The sequence below is a fragment of the Helicoverpa armigera genome, chromosome 6, assembly GCF_030705265.1.
Source record: "Helicoverpa armigera isolate CAAS_96S chromosome 6, ASM3070526v1, whole genome shotgun sequence".
Classification (NCBI taxonomy): Eukaryota; Metazoa; Arthropoda; class Insecta; order Lepidoptera; family Noctuidae; genus Helicoverpa; species Helicoverpa armigera.
Genome location: NC_087125.1, coordinates 13559489 through 13578647, shown reverse-complemented (window position 1 = coordinate 13578647; position 19159 = coordinate 13559489). Strand labels below are relative to the sequence as shown.

At 48.7% G+C, this 19159-nt stretch overlaps 1 protein-coding gene across 1 annotated transcript in view; it reads left to right on the top strand.

The window, feature by feature from the left end:
- Wb (wing blister) overlaps positions 1-19159 on the top strand; it is a 163791-nt gene that overhangs the window by 118043 nt on the left and 26589 nt on the right. Inside the window, exons 19-25 of the mRNA XM_064035090.1 lie at positions 5549-5655; positions 9763-9934; positions 10309-10470; positions 12666-12850; positions 13005-13208; positions 17193-17441; positions 18024-18199. Coding sequence (XP_063891160.1) covers positions 5549-5655; positions 9763-9934; positions 10309-10470; positions 12666-12850; positions 13005-13208; positions 17193-17441; positions 18024-18199 — 1255 coding nt within the window. The remainder of the gene's footprint in view (positions 1-5548; positions 5656-9762; positions 9935-10308; positions 10471-12665; positions 12851-13004; positions 13209-17192; positions 17442-18023; positions 18200-19159) is intronic.

Below are 19159 nucleotides of genomic sequence, written 5' to 3'. Positions count from 1 at the left end.
CTGCATGCTCACTCGATAGATGGCGTTGTCCTGGTCTAAATCGCGCTACGGTTTTTAGTTAAAAAAAAATTTCATGTGATAGCGCCATATACCTCTGAAATAAATCTCTTTTATTCTAAAAGATATTTGATTCAAAAATTCGTCAATTTCGAAAATTATTAGTTTATTTAAAAAAAATGTTGTTTACGTGCTACTTTAGGTGTACTTACATATTTAGTTTGTTATATATTTAGTTAGTTGCATGTAAGTTAATTTAATTTGTTATATACTATAGAAGAAAGAGATACTTAGAGAAGAAAGAGACCTACAAAAAATAAGTTAGATCCCATCAAAAACATTAAATGTAAAAAAAGCCAATCCTCTACGCAGTTCCTCCACCGTAAAAAGTTTTGAGATCGCATAGAAGCCAAGTCCTGTTCAACTTTAATTGTAATAATAAATCAACATTTTGTGACTATATCAATTAAATAGTTTTGTTCACATTACAATAATATTGTCTTGGCCATGAGCACAAGTTAAAAGTCGCTCCTTGTAATAATGTGTAAATACCATTGAATTGATAAATTCTATATGGACATGATTTTACGATTGGACTGATTATGCACTGAAGAACTTAGACAAGGACTTAAAAGACTTAGAATTTGAGATCACCATGGACTAAACATCCGCCATAGTACATGTGCAGTTCAGTGATGGATGATACTGACTGTCATTTAGTAACGATTGAATAAACTAAATGTATTTAATTCTGTGATATTAAACTCCATGTTTGACTTTCACCTCTCCAAGATATGCCGTATTATATTTGTAGTTTATTGTGCTCATGGCCAAGTCAATATTATTGTAATGTGAACAAAACTATTTAATTGATATAGTCACAAAATGTTGATTTATTATTACAATTAAAGTTGAACAGGACTTGGCTTCTATGCGATCTCAAAACTTTTTACGGTGGAGGAACTGCGTAGAGGATTGGCTTTTTTTACATTTAATGTTTTTGATGGGATCCATATTTCCGAAATCATCTCACAAGCAATTATCATAATTATGAAGTTTTGCATATTTCAATCTTTTTCTTATAAGTACTACTTAATCACTTCGAATAATTTCTTGAATATTGGTTTATAAATTGTAGTCTGGGGAGTTAAAATTAAATATAATATACCTATGGCCTTTTCCAATGATCATGGCTATAAACTACTCCTCATAATATTATAATTTACTGCGCAGAATTGTAAATTGACTGCACAGACCAGGATGCGCTTTTGTTGTTAAATCAATTCTTAATTTATAGTTCCTTGTTAATTTTATGGTCAAAAGCACTTCGATACCGAAGTTGCCAATAATTTGATTAAATCTACAAGGTACAGTTGTATTCCCGCGGTTTCACTCGCTTCCCGTAGAAACTATTGCCCGTACCAGGATAAAAATATAGCCTGTTACTCGGGTAGAGCGTAGCTTTCCTACAGTGAAAGAATCTTTCAAATCGGTTCAGTAGTTTCGGAGTCTTTAGAGTACAAACTAATAAAAAAATGTTTCGTCTTTAATATATTAGTGTATGTACATTATAAGTATCAATTTGCTGTCTATGAAAGGTTGAAGATATCTGACCCATAGCAAAGGCGTGCTTCAAATTAATTATTAAAAGCACTGCACTCGGCAATCAATTCATTTTCATTCGAATTGAAATTTAATTCTGGCCGTGATCGACGAAATGAAATACAATAATATCTATCAGCATTTCAATTATCGATACATAAATCGGATCGTACTAATAATTTCGAAAACCGTGGGAACACGACCTTAGAGCATTCTCATTTGATTCTGAACTCTATTTACTTGCGTATAAAGTTGAAAGTTAATCGTGTTTGTTAGGGAAATATGTACGTGTAATACACCTGCAGTTTGTCAAAGCTATTGTTTTAGTTTAGCTAACAATAACAATAAGTACCTACTTACATTCAATGGCTGTGGCTCGAATTTCTGAATATTTTGCCCTCAATACATACTGATTAAAATGATTCATAGTCCCTTACTAAGTACTAATCTATTATCATGTCTTGCATTCTAAACGGACAAAGTTACTATTTGGGATGAAAAAAAAAACTGTTATTGTCGCTTACGGACGTTTAAATTACACAGGTCAACAAAAGAAAAAAAAATTTTTGGTGCCGAGATCTCATTTACGGTTTTGTATTAGGTATGCATTGACAACACTAAAAATTTATTTTTTTTTTTTTCCTACGTGTAGTTTTTTGTCTACCCTCTATTTTTTAACTTTGCAGTAAATAGTACTTTCGTGAGCACGGTTTCAAGTCTTATTTGTCTCTTTCAATAAATAAATCGATTTTGATACAATGTCTTCATCGCGTAGAAGTTGTGTCAATGATCCAAATATGTTTTGTTACATTTGTGGGGAATATACAGTCAAAAAGTTTAGGAAACCTATTACAGATTTTATAAAAAGTGCCTATTTTTCGTACTTTAACTCGCAAATTGAAGATAAAAACAAGCCATGGATACCGCAAATTGTTTGTAAAATGTGCTATGAACACTTGAGACAATGGGTCAGTGGTAAAAGAAGCCGTATGAGGTTCGGGGTGCCTATGCAATGGAGAGAACCAAAAAATCACTTCGATGACTGTTACTTCTGCTGTGTCAATTTGCATGGTGTTAACGTTAAAAAAATGATTTATCCAGACTTACAATCGGCTAGAAGACCTTTACCACATTCAGAGGAAGTACCTGTTCCAACGTTTTGTTTTACCTATGAATCATCATGTGAAGAAACCGATAGTAACGCGTCAAGCGATAGTGACATTGAAGAAACAGCGTCTTCAGAGCCAAAACCTTTTACCCAAGTCGAATTAAACGATTTAATAAGGGATCTCGAACTACCTAAAGAATCTGCAGAGTTGTTGGCTTCTAGATTAAAAGAAAAAAACTTGTTGGCGTCAGGTACGAAAGTGACATTCTATCGTACAAGAGAGCAAGATTTGCTACCATTTTTTAATTCGGAAAATGATCTTGTTTTTTGTGATGTGCAAGGCCTACTTCTCAAAATGGGTCTTTCAAAATACCAACCAAGTGAATGGCGTCTCTTCATAGACAGTTCTAAACGAAGCCTTAAGTGTGTTCTTTTACACAATGGCAACCAATTTGGTTCAGTTCCCATTGCTCATTCAACCAAATTAAAGGAAGAATATCAAAATATTGCACTTGTTCTAGGAAAAATCAAATATAATGAACACAAATGGAGCATTTGTGTAGATCTAAAAATGGTTAACTTCTTATTAGGACAGCAAAGTGGATACACCAAATACCCATGTTTTTATTGTCTGTGGGATAGTCGTGCTAAACAGCAACACTGGAGAAATAGAGATTGGCCTGTACGTGAGATGTTGGAAGTGGGAAAGCAGAATGTAATAAACCCATCTTTGGTTCCAAGAGATAAAATTATATTGCCCCCCTTGCACATTAAACTAGGACTAATGAAACAATTTGTGAAGGCGTTAGATAAAAATGGGCAATGTTTTTCTTATATAACGAGAAAATTTCGTAGTCTAAGCATAGAAAAGATAAAAGCGGGTATTTTTGATGGACCACAGATAAGAATATTAATAAATGATACTAATTTCTCAAGTTCAATGACCAGTTTGGAGCTACTTGCGTGGAATTCGTTTGTTGAAGTTACAAAAAATTTTCTGGGAAATCACAAGTCTAGTAACTACTCTGAAATTGTTAACAACATGCTGGAGAATTTCAAAAACTTAGGATGTAACATGTCCATCAAAGTGCATTATCTCCACAGTCACCTTGACCAGTTTCCAGAGAATCTTGGTTCCTATAGCGAAGAACAAGGGGAGCGGTTTCATCAGGACCTAAAAACTATGGAAGAGAGGTACCAAGGCCGATGGGATCAGCATATGATGGCTGACTACTGCTGGGGGATGCAGCGTGATTGTCCTGCTACTCCTCATTCACGAAAATCGCGTAAAAAGAAGTTTTTGTGTACATAAGAATTTAATATATGTTGTTTTTGGTGTAATTATGGTTTTTTCTGTTTAATAAAAAAATCTAGAAAACTACACGTAGAAAATCAATATTTTTGCTATTTATGTAATTACTATAGGGTCCTAAATTAAAAAAATAATACAGCTTTTCGGCACCAAAACCACTGTTGACCAGTGTTATCGGTATATCCTTAGGCTTAACTTAACTATCGCCATATATTATTTTTTATGTTTATTTCCAAAATATTTAGCCGACCATTTTGGTGAAAAACGTAAACAAATAACGATTACAGATTAAAACAAGAAACAATTTGCTTTTAAACGTTCAATATGTCGGCTATTAGCTTCCATCTCGGCAGATCGCGTAATGGCTGATTACTGATAGCAGTTATCTTAATAATATTGTTTACAGCGAGCTTACGATATGGGCTCTTAAGGCGGCTTTGTGTAATCACTAACTTTACTCGAATACCTGGTAGGTAGGTAGTTACTTATAATGTAGAAGTTGTATGCTTGTCGAGGCTTTTTGTACTTAGTATATGTTTGTATTATACGTATTTTTTTGGTGGGAAATCTTCAAATGACCACTACTACTGTAAATAGTGGGTGCAGCGTGGGGTTGTGTCGTACTCTCGCTGACTAAATAAAACCCATTATGTTCCATCTGGAGCTCTTCATGTACCAGGGCCGCGGAAATTCTTTCGAAAAATCCCGCAGTCCGGCAGAATGCTAAGCTGCCTAGCTTTCGTATTACTTTTGTCTTTTTGCATCTATGGGCTCGTAAAAATATAAAAGAGATAGAAAATCTCCAAAAATGTTCTCTTCTGTGATCATATGCGGTCAGAGTCTGAAAATGTAACTTGATTATTAATTTACCACAACCGGAACCGCGAGAAATAGTAACCTCGATGAAAGCATCATATATGTTGTTTTAATCCTTTGATAACAAGCCAAATTAACATCATTTTGTATTTTAATACCCCCACCAAAGTGCATGTCAGGTGTATTAGCGAATTGATCTGTTTATATGTGTGCGTAGGCGCAGGTTTGTGGACGTTTTAATGCGTTTAACCCCCTTGTGTAAGAGATATGTTTAGACAGTTATGTAAATCTTTGCTATAATGAATAGGATAGGAACGTAAGTAAACGAAATGTAGTAAGGCGGGAAGAAGGTTAACTTCACGGGGAACAAAATGATTAGCTGAGGTATCATAACAATCTAATAAAATATAAAATGTAGGTATTCTGGGATTTTCTCTCAAACCAAAAACCCGGACGCCTCGTTAGTTCAATAGTAAGTGAGGGTTTTGTTCACATCCACCATGCGTATTTGACTTACAAGAAGGCGCCTTGCCTACCTAAGGCTGCTTATGGCATCTGCGGTCATTTTCCCTTTGTGATTAACCTAAACAGAAGATACATTGACATCCACGAAAAAATCTGAAACCTTTAGAATCTTAAACCTTAAACCTTTGTAGATATTTGTACATAGCTTATGTATCAGTTTTTATTAATGTTTTATTCTATTGTTACAGGCTGCAACTGTTCGTCGATAGGTTCGGAGAGCAACGTGTGCGACATAAGGACGGGACAGTGCCGATGCAAGCAACACGTTACCGGCAGGGCTTGTGATACATGCGAGGTAAGCTACAGAAACCGACATCGATAATAGACCTAAAAACTGACAAACATTATGCTGAAAACCGCGTCAAAATTGGTTTAAAAAACGTGAGATGATCGCGCACAAATTTAGATACGTATATGACAAACTGAAAAGTTCCTTTTTAGACGTCGCTCAAACCTCCTGCAAGTCTCGCCAAGCTTTATGGTGGAATCTAGAAAAGTCTTAGTCAGTTTAGTTATAAATGTATAACTAGGAAAATGTCTAGTGTCGGTCAAATTACTTAGAATTATCCCACAAATTCAATGAGACACATTTTATTGGACATTACCGTTTACTAGTCCAACATGGACTCGTACAATGACAGTCACTAGACCGTACTCAAATGAGCACAGTTAGGATTCCGAGCAAACAATTTACATGCATTCACATTGATATTCAAATGGCAGCGTGAGGAAATGTCCTCGTGACATTTCTTAGCAATAAGCGGAACGGCGGAGGAAACGGACCGGAATTTATGTGGAGCCGGCATCAGGGTGGTATTGTGAGCCTCCGTGAGGCACAGGTGGCGTAGGCATTTAAATGGTAGGTATAGGGATAGGATACGGTGGTCTTGATTCGTGATCTTTGCAATATTGCCGAAAGATATTTCCCAAATGTGACGTAAAGTCACAGAGCAATTCTTACATAGGTAAACTTTTTCTTTTGGCGTTTAAATTAGTGTGAGACCTAAGTCTGCTTTCAAACTAGTGGATTTGTCCCACGTATACGTTCGGTTTTTCTATGCGCAAATTCTGCAGAGAAAATTAAGTAGGTATCTGTCTCGCGATTCTTTGAACCGTCGCGTGTACGATCCGTAAAAAAGCCGTGCGGAAAAACTACTGTAAACTTAGTGATTCCTTTTCCTAAAAAAAGCTAATAGCGGGTAAAAATTCTTCTCATATCCAGTGGGGAGCATACCTAACAGTCATACCTAGGTGCATATTGCCTAATTCCTTCGCAATGCTAATACCTTAGTCAATATTAATGCACCTAATATCCAACCTTTGATGTCAAACTACTCAGTATATAATTGTTTTAATACCGTTCAGCTGTACCTATCTACGAATTGACAGAAACTGTTGCAGATAATATGAACCTGGATTTTAAGCGTTGTCACTTAGGCTGTATTTTACAGGGCCGGATTCAGGAGATAGATTTCCTCGGCTAAGTGAAGAACCAGTTTGTAAAGCGTCCTAGGATCGATTGCTATTGCAGACCTATATACGTTACCACCATAATATTAAAGGTAAAAAACCTATAAAACATAGTCAATGGCTGACTATGTTTTACGTAAATTTTGCCAGCAATTTTAGGCCAATTATAATACACAATAACAATTTTCTGTCCTTCTCCATTTGTATTTAATTGAATTTCAAATAAGAAAAGTGCATATCCCAAAATGCTGTAAAGTAAAAAGATAAAAGAAAGTGCTCTACAAAGTAAACAAACTTCTAATCCGTCCCTGTCAGCCATAATACCAATAATTGGTGTCGTTCGTGTCTGAATTGTACCGGAGTCTCAATTAAATGTCAATGGGACAGCCAAGTATTCGCGAATGTGGGCCACAGCTGGCTAATATCTCATGCACATAATAGCCAAGGATTGTGGAAGACAGATGTTTGTGTACGACTTCAAACGAAACCATTTCTGCTGCTGGAAGTGGCTTAGGGGCTACTTTGTATAAGCAAACATTTAGGTACTCATGTTCAGTTCATGTGGGTCCACTTAAAAATAATACTATACTGTTTTGCTTCTGCTTACTTATAAAATTTTCAACCGACTTCAAAAAGAACGAGGTTCTCAATTCAGTTTTTTGTATGTTTTTTTTTCTTTCTGGGAAGATTATTACGCAGAATTTTCAGAAGACCTCCTCAAGGCTGAATGATGGTCTGTAGTGACATAACTTTAGACCGATTTAAAATTGGAACATCAACACTCATTCAAATGAGAACATCTTTTACCAAAGAAGTTTGGATGAAACTCTGTTCGAAAATCGGAAAATCAAACTTGCTGACGAATGAAATGAACATAGGCCAAATACTTTGTGCAGGTGATAGCTGTAAATTTTCGAGGGAAAGACTGAATAGTTTAGCGTACGTAGTCGTACGCAGTAAAAAGTAAGCGTGTTGTAAAATTAAAACAAGTCACGAGAGCTATATTTTATCAAATTGCTAATGCTAATTAATTACGGAAGAAAGACTATTTTAAATGTATTTTGTTCAACGTGAATTAGTTGTAGAGGCCTACGCATAGCACCAGATTAACCAGCTTCCAGGTAATCAAAAGCAAACTTCTTACCTAATTAACTTTATTGGCTGAGCTGATTCGATTTTATTTTACCATAGTTAAGTTACTTAATTGATAGCCCTTTAAAATTGAACAGTGTTATTTGAGGGGGTTGTGTTTATAAGCTTTACAGTCTATTGAATTGTAAAAAGTTTGATTGGATTATGTAGGTGCCTAAAACATCAATGAAATGGGTTCCTTAGTAAATCGTTCTCGTGTCCAGTAAAAAAAGTATTTACTTATTTATTGCAATTTGATAAGAATTTTAATTTTATCAAGAGACATTATTTTATTTCTAACACGTTGTTTCATTAGTCAAATTAAATATGTAGTTTAACATAGTTAAATAAAGAAATAAATCATACTAATCTTATAGATGCGAAAGTTTGTATAGATGGATGTTTATTTAAATTTCACTCATAAATTAGGTACTATATAGGAGGATTTTGGTGAAACTTGGCAGTAATATCAAAATAACATATTTGAACTACGTTTATCCATATAGGTACAAGAAGGAATATCCTCGGGCGACGGTGAAATTTCGGGGGGAAGCTAGTTATTTTGGTCTACGTTTTTTTGTTTTTCTAAAAACATAATATTCGTTCGGATGGAACCACTGATATAAATGGTCTGCTCGTGACTAAATAATCAGTTAGTTTAGCAATTTAAAAATACTGAGTTGATGTCTCAATTTTCTTACGTCGTCTTACTGTTCGGTTTGCGTTCGACGCGCGTTCGCGATGGTATCGTGCGCGCGCATTCTTGCGCGTGAATGGGACGCCTGTTCGCGGTGCGCCGGCGCCGATAGCACTTTTGTGAACCATTGTGTTAAGTTCAACGCTCGCCACTTAGAGGAAATTGTTGCTTGTTTGTTTTATGTTACATTTTAATTTAATGGGTTATGTGAGTTCAGTACTTAGCGATTGTAATAACTTGAAACATAAGCTGCAAAATTTTCGCACATCCATCACTTAACTCGCATCAATATTCCTTGCTAATTATGTATAATCTGCATATTATGAAAAGAAAATATTTGGCGCCGTAAAAACTGCTGCAGTTTTCCTGAAAGTGATAGATACCCCTAGAAAGAGTGTTTAATCTCGGGATAATAAATTCTAAATATTTATGTTAAAGGCCTGAGTAAGAGTAAATTTGTTTAAGAATAAGAACTAAGTCTGTAAGCTTGTAGGTACTTAGATAAAATTATTCTATTCCACAATATGCCTAGACATTCCCATATTAACGTCGTCTGCCATGCTAAATAGTTGCATGGCAACGTGCCAATAGGACGTCAAATTGATGGATTTCGATAAACAGACAGACAGACAGATTTCGAGATACGATTAATTTTAGATTAGACATTGGGGTTACCGGGCTACTATTAATGTCATTCAAACGGGTTTGTGTTATGAAAACATTTATGAGGTTGGTTTACAGAGAGGAATATAAATTGAATTTAATGGGCTATCATGATATTCCTTGGGGACTATTTAATAGTATTTGTGAGCTTCAAACTAATGAGGCCGGATTAAATTAAAGTTAATCTTTTCCCAAAAATAGGAGCGAAAATGATTACTGACAAAATCATGCTATAGAATCTATTTAATCTATGACATAATTTAGTCAATGTAAACTGTAAACTAAGAACATTATACCACGCTGCACAGGGGCTTTTATTTACGTACCCACACAGAGACATTAGAAGAAAATGACATATTTACTAGGACAGAAAAAACTGAATTTCATCATCGTTTATTATTTAATTAAAACACAATTCTAAACTCTTTTCATTATTTTCAGGAAGGTTACTGGGGCCTAAAACTGGGTGGTTGTCGGCGCTGCGCGTGCGGCCCGGGTGCGTCGGCCTGCGACCCGGAGACCGGCGCCTGCGCGTGCGCCGACGGAGTGGGCGGCGCGCACTGTGATACATGCCTCTCTGGGTACTATGGGTTCGGACCTGCTGGCTGTTTACGTGAGTTGTGGTTTTTGGATTTGTATATTTTGCGGTAACTCTTTCGAACAAACCCGCAGCCCCGGCAGGCCTCGGCCCTGCTGGGCCCCGATGGGGTTGCTGACGTCTTTTTGAGGAGGGCGTAGAACAACGCGCGGCGCCGACACGGGACAATTGTAATATAGTGTTCTGAGTAGCTTCTCACGAAAATGGACAAAAATCTTGTCCTGACTCAAGATTTCACTGAGTTTCTTAAACGGATGTCCTATGCAACTTCTTCTTTCTGACAAAATACAAAGAATGTCTTATTTTAGTGTATGACTTCTCGCGTTTTAGAATAGTATTAAACTAACTACTAAGCTAACTTGTATATTAAGTCCAATATTTTATTCCAGCATGTCCAAGCTGCTCAGACGGCAAGGTGTGCTCGCCGCACAGCGGGCGCTGCGTGTGCCCGGGCGGGTCCATGGGTGCAGGGTGCAGGCAGTGCGCGCGCGGCTACTGGGCCGTCGGCAATACTTGCCGGCCCTGCAGCTGTGGAGCTGGGGCTGTGTCTAGTAAGTGATGTTCATGTCCGCTGCTGAGACGGCAGGTGCTCGCCGCACAGCGGGCGCTGCGTGTGCGGCGGGTCCATGGGTGCAGGGGCAGCAGTGCAGCGCGCGGCTACTGGGCCGTCGGCAATACTTGCCGGCCCTGCAGCTGTGGAGCTGGGGCTGTGTCTAGTAAGTGATGTTCATGTCCAAGCTGCTGAGACGGCAAGGTGTGCTCGCCGCACAGCGGGCGCTGCGTGTGCCCGGGCGGGTCCATGGGTGCAGGGTGCAGGCAGTGCGCGCGCGGCTACTGGGCCGTCGGCAATACTTGCCGGCCCTGCAGCTGTGGAGCTGGGGCTGTGTCTAGTAAGTGATGTTCATGTCCAAGCTGCTGAGACGGCAAGGTGTGCTCGCCGCACAGCGGGCGCTGCGCCCGGGCGGGTCCATGGGTGCAGCAGGCAGTGCGCGCGCGGCTACTGGGCCGTCGGCAATACTTGCCGGCCCTGCAGCTGTGGAGCTGGGGCTGTGTCTAGTAAGTGATGTTCATGTCCGCTGCTCCGACGGCAAGGTGCTCGCCGCACAGCGGGCGCTGCGTGTGCCGGCGGGTCCATGGGTGCAGGGTGCAGGCAGCGGCGCGGCTACTGGGCCGTCGGCAATACTTGCCGGCCCTGCAGCTGTGGAGCTGGGGCTGTGTCTAGTAAGTGATGTTCATGTCCAAGCTGCTCAGACGGCAAGGTGTGCTCGCCGCACAGCGGGCGCTGCGTGTGCCCGGGCGGGTCCATGGGTGCAGGGTGCAGGCAGTGCGCGCGCGGCTACTGGGCCGTCGGCAATACTTGCCGGCCCTGCAGCTGTGGAGCTGGGGCTGTGTCTAGTAAGTGATGTTCATGTCCGCTGCTGAGACGGCAAGGGTGCTCGCCGCACAGCGGGCGCTGCGTGTGCCCGGGCGGGTCCATGGGTGCAGGGTGCAGGCAGTGCGCGCGCGGCTACTGGGCCGTCGGCAATACTTGCCGGCCCTGCAGCTGTGGAGCTGGGGCTGTGTCTAGTAAGTGATGTTCATGTCCAAGCTGCTCAGACGGCAAGGTGTGCTCGCCGCACAGCGGGCGTGTGCCCCGGCGGGTCCATGGGTGCAGGGTGCAGGCAGCGCGCGCGGCTACTGGGCCGTCGGCAATACTTGCCGGCCCTGCAGCTGTGGAGCTGGGGCTGTGTCTAGTAAGTGATGTTCATGTCCGCTGCTGAGACGGCAGGTGCTCGCCGCACAGCGGGCGCTGCGTGCCCGGCGGGTCCATGGGTGCAGGGTGCAGGCAGCGCGCGCGGCTACTGGGCCGTCGGCAATACTTGCCGGCCCTGCAGCTGTGGAGCTGGGGCTGTGTCTAGTAAGTGATGTTCATGTCCGCTGCTCCGACGGCAAGGTGCTCGCCGCACAGCGGGCGCTGCGTGCCCGGCGGGTCCATGGGTGCAGGGTGCAGGCAGTGCGCGCGCGCTACTGGGCCGTCGGCAATTTGCCGGCCCTGCAGCTGTGGAGCTGGGGCTGTGTCTAGTAAGTGATGTTCATGTCCAAGCTGCTCCGACGGCAAGGTGTGCTCGCCGCACAGCGCGCTGCGCCGGGCGGGTCCATGGGTGCAGGGTGCAGGCAGTGCGCGCGCGGCTACTGGGCCGTCGGCAATACTTGCCGGCCCTGCAGCTGTGGAGCTGGGGCTGTGTCTAGTAAGTGATGTTCATGTCCAAGCTGCTCCGACGGCAAGGTGTGCTCGCCGCACAGCGGGCGCTGCGTGTGCCCGGGCGGGTCCATGGGTGCAGGGTGCAGGCAGTGCGCGCGCGGCTACTGGGCCGTCGGCAATACTTGCCGGCCCTGCAGCTGTGGAGCTGGGGCTGTGTCTAGTAAGTGATGTTAATTGATTATCAAGATTTGTCTTAAATCCTGGGAGTCTTCCAGCCGAGAGGGAATAGGGAACTGCTGGGCACGGCTGTTCCACCTTCAACTTTATCTACATACTTCCAAAAACACTTAGAAGTTACTTTTAGGCAAGTTTGTTCCACCTTCGCCTTTTTATGTAGTCTTCCAAAAACACCCCTTTTTAAATAAGAAGAGCAAATAATTGCTGACAGATGATAGTCGCATCATACTGGCAAACTAGTCTTGGATTCAAAGTGGTTAACTTTAAATATAGTCTTACTTAAGTATGCCATTAATTTATAAGATTTACATAAAACTTCCTCCCCAGACATATGCGACGGTCACACAGGGGAATGCAAGTGCCGCGCGGGCTGGGCGGGCGGCACTTGCGAGCAGTGCGCGCCGGGGCACTACGGGCCGAAGTGCCGCCCGTGTCAGTGCCACGCGCCCGGCACGAGGGACTGTGACGACGGGCTGTGTCCTTGTGACGAGTGGGGACGCTGTCATTGTAAGGTGAGAACTAATTATATGTCATTATCATTTCAACATTACTAGACCTCGGCCTACCGCGGCGGTGCGGTGTCATGTAAATAAGGAAAAGACGCGCAGTTTTAGGTGTGCTATAAGATTTCACCTTTAAATACTTTCCCATTATACCCTTTCCCAGGAAAACGTAGTAGGCGAGAAATGCGACGCCTGTCTCACGGGTACATTCGGTCTATCCGCTCACAACCCATCGGGCTGCACCGCGTGCTTCTGCTTCGGACGCGCGGCCGCGTGTACACAGGCGACGCTGTCCCGCGCCGCGCTGCATGCCGCCGCGCCGCTGCATGTCACGCTGCAGCGCCCGGCACAGGATGTCATCACTACGGTGAGTTCCCTACAGCTGCCTGTCACAACCCGTCGGGCTGCACCGCGTACACAGGCGACGCTGTCCCGCGCCGCGCTGCATGCCGCCGCGCCGCTGCATGTCACGCTGCAGCGCCCGGCACAGGATGTCATCACTACGGTGAGTTCCCTACAGCTGCCTGTCACAACCCGTCGGGCTGCACCGCGTGTACACAGGCGACGCTGTCCCGCGCCGCGCTGCATGCCGCCGCGCCGCTGCATGTCACGCTGCAGCGCCCGGCACAGGATGTCATCACTACGGTGAGTTCCCTACAGCTGCCTGTCACAACCCGTCGGGCTGCACCGCGTACACAGGCGACGCTGTCCCGCGCCGCGCTGCATGCCGCCGCGCCGCTGCATGTCACGCTGCAGCGCCCGGCACAGGATGTCATCACTACGGTGAGTTCCCTACAGCTGCCTGTCACAACCCGTCGGGCTGCACCGCGTACACAGGCGACGCTGTCCCGCGCCGCGCTGCATGCCGCCGCGCCGCTGCATGTCACGCTGCAGCGCCCGGCACAGGATGTCATCACTACGGTGAGTTCCCTACAGCTGCCTGTCACAACCCGTCGGGCTGCACCGCGTGTACACAGGCGACGCTGTCCGCGCCGCGCTGCCGCCGCCGCGCTGCATGTCACGCTGCAGCGCCCGGCACAGGATGTCATCACTACGGTGAGTTCCCTACAGCTGCCTGTCACAACCCGTCGGCTGCACCGCGTGTACAGGCGACGCTGTCCCGCGCCGCGCTGCATGCCGCCGCGCCGCTGCATGTCACGCTGCAGCGCCCGGCACAGGATGTCATCACTACGGTGAGTTCCCCACAGCTGCCTGTCACAACCCGTCGGGCTGCACCGCGTACACAGGCGACGCTGTCCCGCGCCGCGCTGCATGCCGCCGCGCCGCTGCATGTCACGCTGCAGCGCCCGGCACAGGATGTCATCACTACGGTGAGTTCCCTACAGCTGCCTGTCACAACCCGTCGGGCTGCACCGCGTACACAGGCGACGCTGTCCCGCGCCGCGCTGCCGCCGCGCCGCTGCATGTCACGCTGCAGCGCCCGGCACAGGATGTCATCACTACGGTGAGTTCCCTACAGCTGCCTGTCACAACCCGTCGGGCTGCACCGCGTACACAGGCGACGCTGTCCCGCGCCGCGCTGCATGCCGCCGCGCCGCTGCATGTCACGCTGCAGCGCCCGGCACAGGATGTCATCACTACGGTGAGTTCCCTACAGCTGCCTGTCACAACCCGTCGGGCTGCACCGCGTACACAGGCGACGCTGTCCCGCGCCGCTGCATGCCGCCGCGCCGCTGCTGCACGCTGCAGCGCCCGGCACAGGATGTCATCACTACGGTGAGTTCCCTACAGCTGCCTGTCACAACCCGTCGGGCTGCACCGCGTGTACACAGGCGACGCTGTCCCGCGCCGCGCTGCATGCCGCCGCGCCGCTGCATGTCACGCTGCAGCGCCCGGCACAGGATGTCATCACTACGGTGAGTTCCCTACAGCTGCCTGTCACAACCCGTCGGGCTGCACCGCGTACACAGGCGACGCTGTCCCGCGCCGCGCTGCATGCCGCCGCGCCGCTGCATGTCACGCTGCAGCGCCCGGCACAGGATGTCATCACTACGGTGAGTTCCCTACAGCTGCCTGTCACAACCCGTCGGGCTGCACCGCGTGTACAGGCGACGCTGTCCCGCGCCGCGCTGCATGCCGCCGCGCCGCTGCATGTCACGCTGCAGCGCCCGGCACAGGATGTCATCACTACGGTGAGTTCCCTACAGCTGCCTGTCACAACCCGTCGGGCTGCACCGCGTGTACACAGGCGACGCTGTCCCGCGCCGCGCTGCATGCCGCCGCGCCGCTGCATGTCACGCTGCAGCGCCCGGCACAGGATGTCATCACTACGGTGAGTTCCCTACAGCTGCCTGTCACAACCCGTCGGGCTGCACCGCGTGTACAGGCGACGCTGTCCCGCGCCGCGCTGCATGCCGCCGCGCCGCTGCATGTCACGCTGCAGCGCCCGGCACAGGATGTCATCACTACGGTGAGTTCCTACAGCTGCCTGTCACAACCCGTCGGGCTGCACCGCGTGTACACAGGCGACGCTGTCCCGCGCCGCGCTGCATGCCGCCGCGCCGCTGCATGTCACGCTGCAGCGCCCGGCACAGGATGTCATCACTACGGTGAGTTCCCTACAGCTGCCTGTCACAACCCGTCGGGCTGCACCGCGTGTACACAGGCGACGCTGTCCCGCGCCGCGCTGCATGCCGCCGCGCCGCATGCAGCGCCCGGCACAGGATGTCATCACTACGGTGAGTTCCCTACAGCTGCCTGTCACAACCCGTCGGGCTGCACCGCGTGTACACACAGGCGACGCTGTCCCGCGCCGCGCTGCATGCCGCCGCGCGCGCTGCATGTCACGCTGCAGCGCCCGGCACAGGATGTCATCACTACGGTGAGTTCCCTACAGCTGCCTGTCACAACCCGTCGGGCTGCACCGCGTACACAGGCGACGCTGTCCCGCGCCGCGCTGCCCGCCGCGCTGCATGTCACGCTGCAGCGCCCGGCACAGGATGTCATCACTACGGTGAGTTCCCTACAGCTGCCTGTCACAACCCGTCGGGCTGCACCGCGTACACAGGCGACGCTGTCCCGCGCCGCGCTGCATGCCGCCGCGCCGCTGCATGTCGCTGCAGCGCCCGGCACAGGATGTCATCACTACGGTGAGTTCCCTACAGCTGCCTGTCACAACCCGTCGGGCTGCACCGCGTACACAGGCGACGCTGTCCCGCGCCGCGCTGCATGCCGCCGCGCCGCTGCGTCACGCTGCAGCGCCCGGCACAGGATGTCATCATTACGGTGAGTTCCCTACAGCTGCCTGTCACAACCCGTCGGGCTGCACCGCGTGTTACAGGCGACGCTGTCCCGCGCCGCGCTGCATGCCGCCGCGCCGCTGCATGTCGCTGCAGCGCCCGGCACAGGATGTCATCACTACGGTGAGTTCCCTACAGCTGCCTGTCACAACCCGTCGGGCTGCACCGCGTGTACACAGGCGACGCTGTCCCGCGCCGCGCTGCATGCCGCCGCGCCGCTGCATGTCACGCTGCAGCGCCCGGCACAGGATGTCATCACTACGGTGAGTTCCTACAGCTGCCTGTCACAACCCGTCGGGCTGCACCGCGTGTACACAGGCGACGCTGTCCCGCGCCGCGCTGCATGCCGCCGCGCCGCTGCATGTCACGCTGCAGCGCCCGGCACAGGATGTCATCACTACGGTGAGTTCCCTACAGCTGCCTGTCACAACCCGTCGGGCTGCACCGCGTGTACACAGGCGACGCTGTCCCGCGCCGCGCTGCATGCCGCCGCGCCGCTGCATGTCACGCTGCAGCGCCCGGCACAGGATGTCATCACTACGGTGAGTTCCCTACAGCTGCCTGTCACAACCCGTCGGGCTGCACCGCGTGTACACAGGCGACGCTGTCCCGCGCCGCGCTGCATGCCGCCGCGCCGCTGCATGTCACGCTGCAGCGCCCGGCACAGGATGTCATCACTACGGTGAGTAAGTCGGTCCTGCGCCTGATCTCTCTCCGATGGTGTCGGATTGCCGTCCCATCGGGCGCAGAGAGTGAAGGAATAGTGAGTGCACCTGTGTCTGCGCAGCTGGCTGATCTCCTTAAATGAGAACAGCCGCCGTGGCCGAAATCGGCCGTGGACGCCATTAATTAATGTGTAAAGCCAAGAGACTTATTTTTTTTGATGTTGGTACTTTATTATAGTTTGTAGTTGAGGTCCACAATGACAGCATTAATTTTATAATACTCTGAAAAATGTTGTAACTCTACTAATATATATCCTGCGGAAATGAAATGAAAATAATTGTGCCAAATTTTTTGGTGACTTTATTCCACTTCCATATTTCCTTCATATACCAGAAATAAAGGCAATCTATTATTTTCCCCCACAGATGGACCAAGACTCCCTCCTCGCCATCCACACACACACGCCGGACCCCACAATCACCCTCCCCTGGCCCCCGGTCCCCGTATACGTAGAACTAGACAAGCGGTTCGTGGGGGATCGCGTGACGTCATACGGGGGGTCATTGCGGTTCCGTGTCGAAGAAGAAGGGGGGGTGGAGCTCAGTCATGACGTCATCAAGAGGTTCCCGCTCGTCAGGTTGTACACGAAGAGTATTGTGTTGGAGTATTTTGAGGTGAGTGAGAATTTATAATTTTATACTTTGGCTGTTTTGTTTGGTGTTTTTGCTATTTATTTAAGCAATGTTTCTCGCGCCTGACCATCTTTAATTACTATTTCAAACCAAAAAATAACGGAAAAGACTATACTCTCATACCCGTCTCTTGTGTCTCTGTAACAGTCTTCACGTGAAGGGATTTTATGAGTGAAAAAACTGACAGTACCTAGCCGTCTATACTAACGGTGTCACGAATACACGTAAATGCAAACAATTAACGACTGCAGAAAATCTGCACGTGTGAAATTGTTGTAAGGCCTTCTATCCACTGCCGCCGTTACCGGACCGGCGCCGAGAACGCGAGTTTTGCGGACAGGCTTTAGTATCGGCGGCCAGATGACGGCCGTGCGGTGGACACACGGCAGTAAATGCACGTATCGCTAAATCGGCGACGTCATTTCGTAATCGGTGACGTGCCGATGACGGCGGCAGTGGACAGACGGCGCAAGTCGTTGATACCAGAACTTTATAAATATATGTAGTAATAGTTATAAAGCAACTTTTGACGTACAGCAAAAGCTAATATATTTTTTACTTCAGACAAATCCCGGAATAAACGGTAGCCACTCGGTCCGCCTGCACGAGTCGCTGTGGCACGTGCGTGGCGGCGGGCGCGCGTCGCGCTCGGCGCTGATGCTGGCGCTGCGCGCGCTGGACAAGCTGCTCATCCGCCTCACCACGCGCGCGCCCACCAGGACCGAGCACGTGCATGCGCTGTAAGTGTTCATAGAACTAGCCCCGGTACACACGGCAGCCACTCGGTCCGCCTGCACGAGTCGCTGTGGCACGTGCGTGGCGGCGGGCGCGCGTCGCGCTCGGCGCTGATGCTGCTGCGCGCGCTGGACAAGCTGCTCATCCGCCTCACCACGCGCGCGCCCACCAGGACCGAGCACGTGCATGCGCTGTAAGTGTTCATAGAACTAGCCCCGGTACACACGGCAGCCACTCGGTCCGCCTGCACGAGTCGCTGTGGCACGTGCGTGGCGGCGGGCGCGCGTCGCGCTCGGCGCTGATGCTGGCGCTGCGCGCGCTGGACAAGCTGCTCATCCGCCTCACCACGCGCGCGCCCACCAGGACCGAGCACGTGCATGCGCTGTAAGTGTTCATAGAACTAGCCCCGGTACACACGGCAGCCACTCGGTCCGCCTGCACGAGTCGCTGTGGCACGTGCGTGGCGGCGGGCGCGCGTCGCGCTCGGCGCTGATGCTGGCGCTGCGCGCGCTGGACAAGCTGCTCATCCGCCTCACCACGCGCGCGCCCACCAGGACCGAGCACGTGCATGCGCTGTGTTCATAGAACTAGCCCCGGTACACACGGCAGCCACTCGGTCCGCCTGCACGAGTCGCTGTGGCACGTGCGTGGCGGCGGGCGCGTCGCGCTCGGCGCTGATGCTGGCTGCGCGCGCTGGACAAGCTGCTCATCCGCCTCACCACGCGCGCGCCCACCAGGACCGAGCACGTGCATGCGCTGTAAGTGTTCATAGAACTAGCCCCGGTACACACGGCAGCCACTCGGTCCGCCTGCACGAGTCGCTGTGGCACGTGCGTGGCGGCGGGCGCGCGTCGCGCTCGGCGCTGATGCTGGCTGCGCGCGCTGGACAAGCTGCTCATCCGCCTCACCACGCGCGCCCCACCAGGACCGAGCACGTGCATGCGCTGTAAGTGTTCATAGAACTA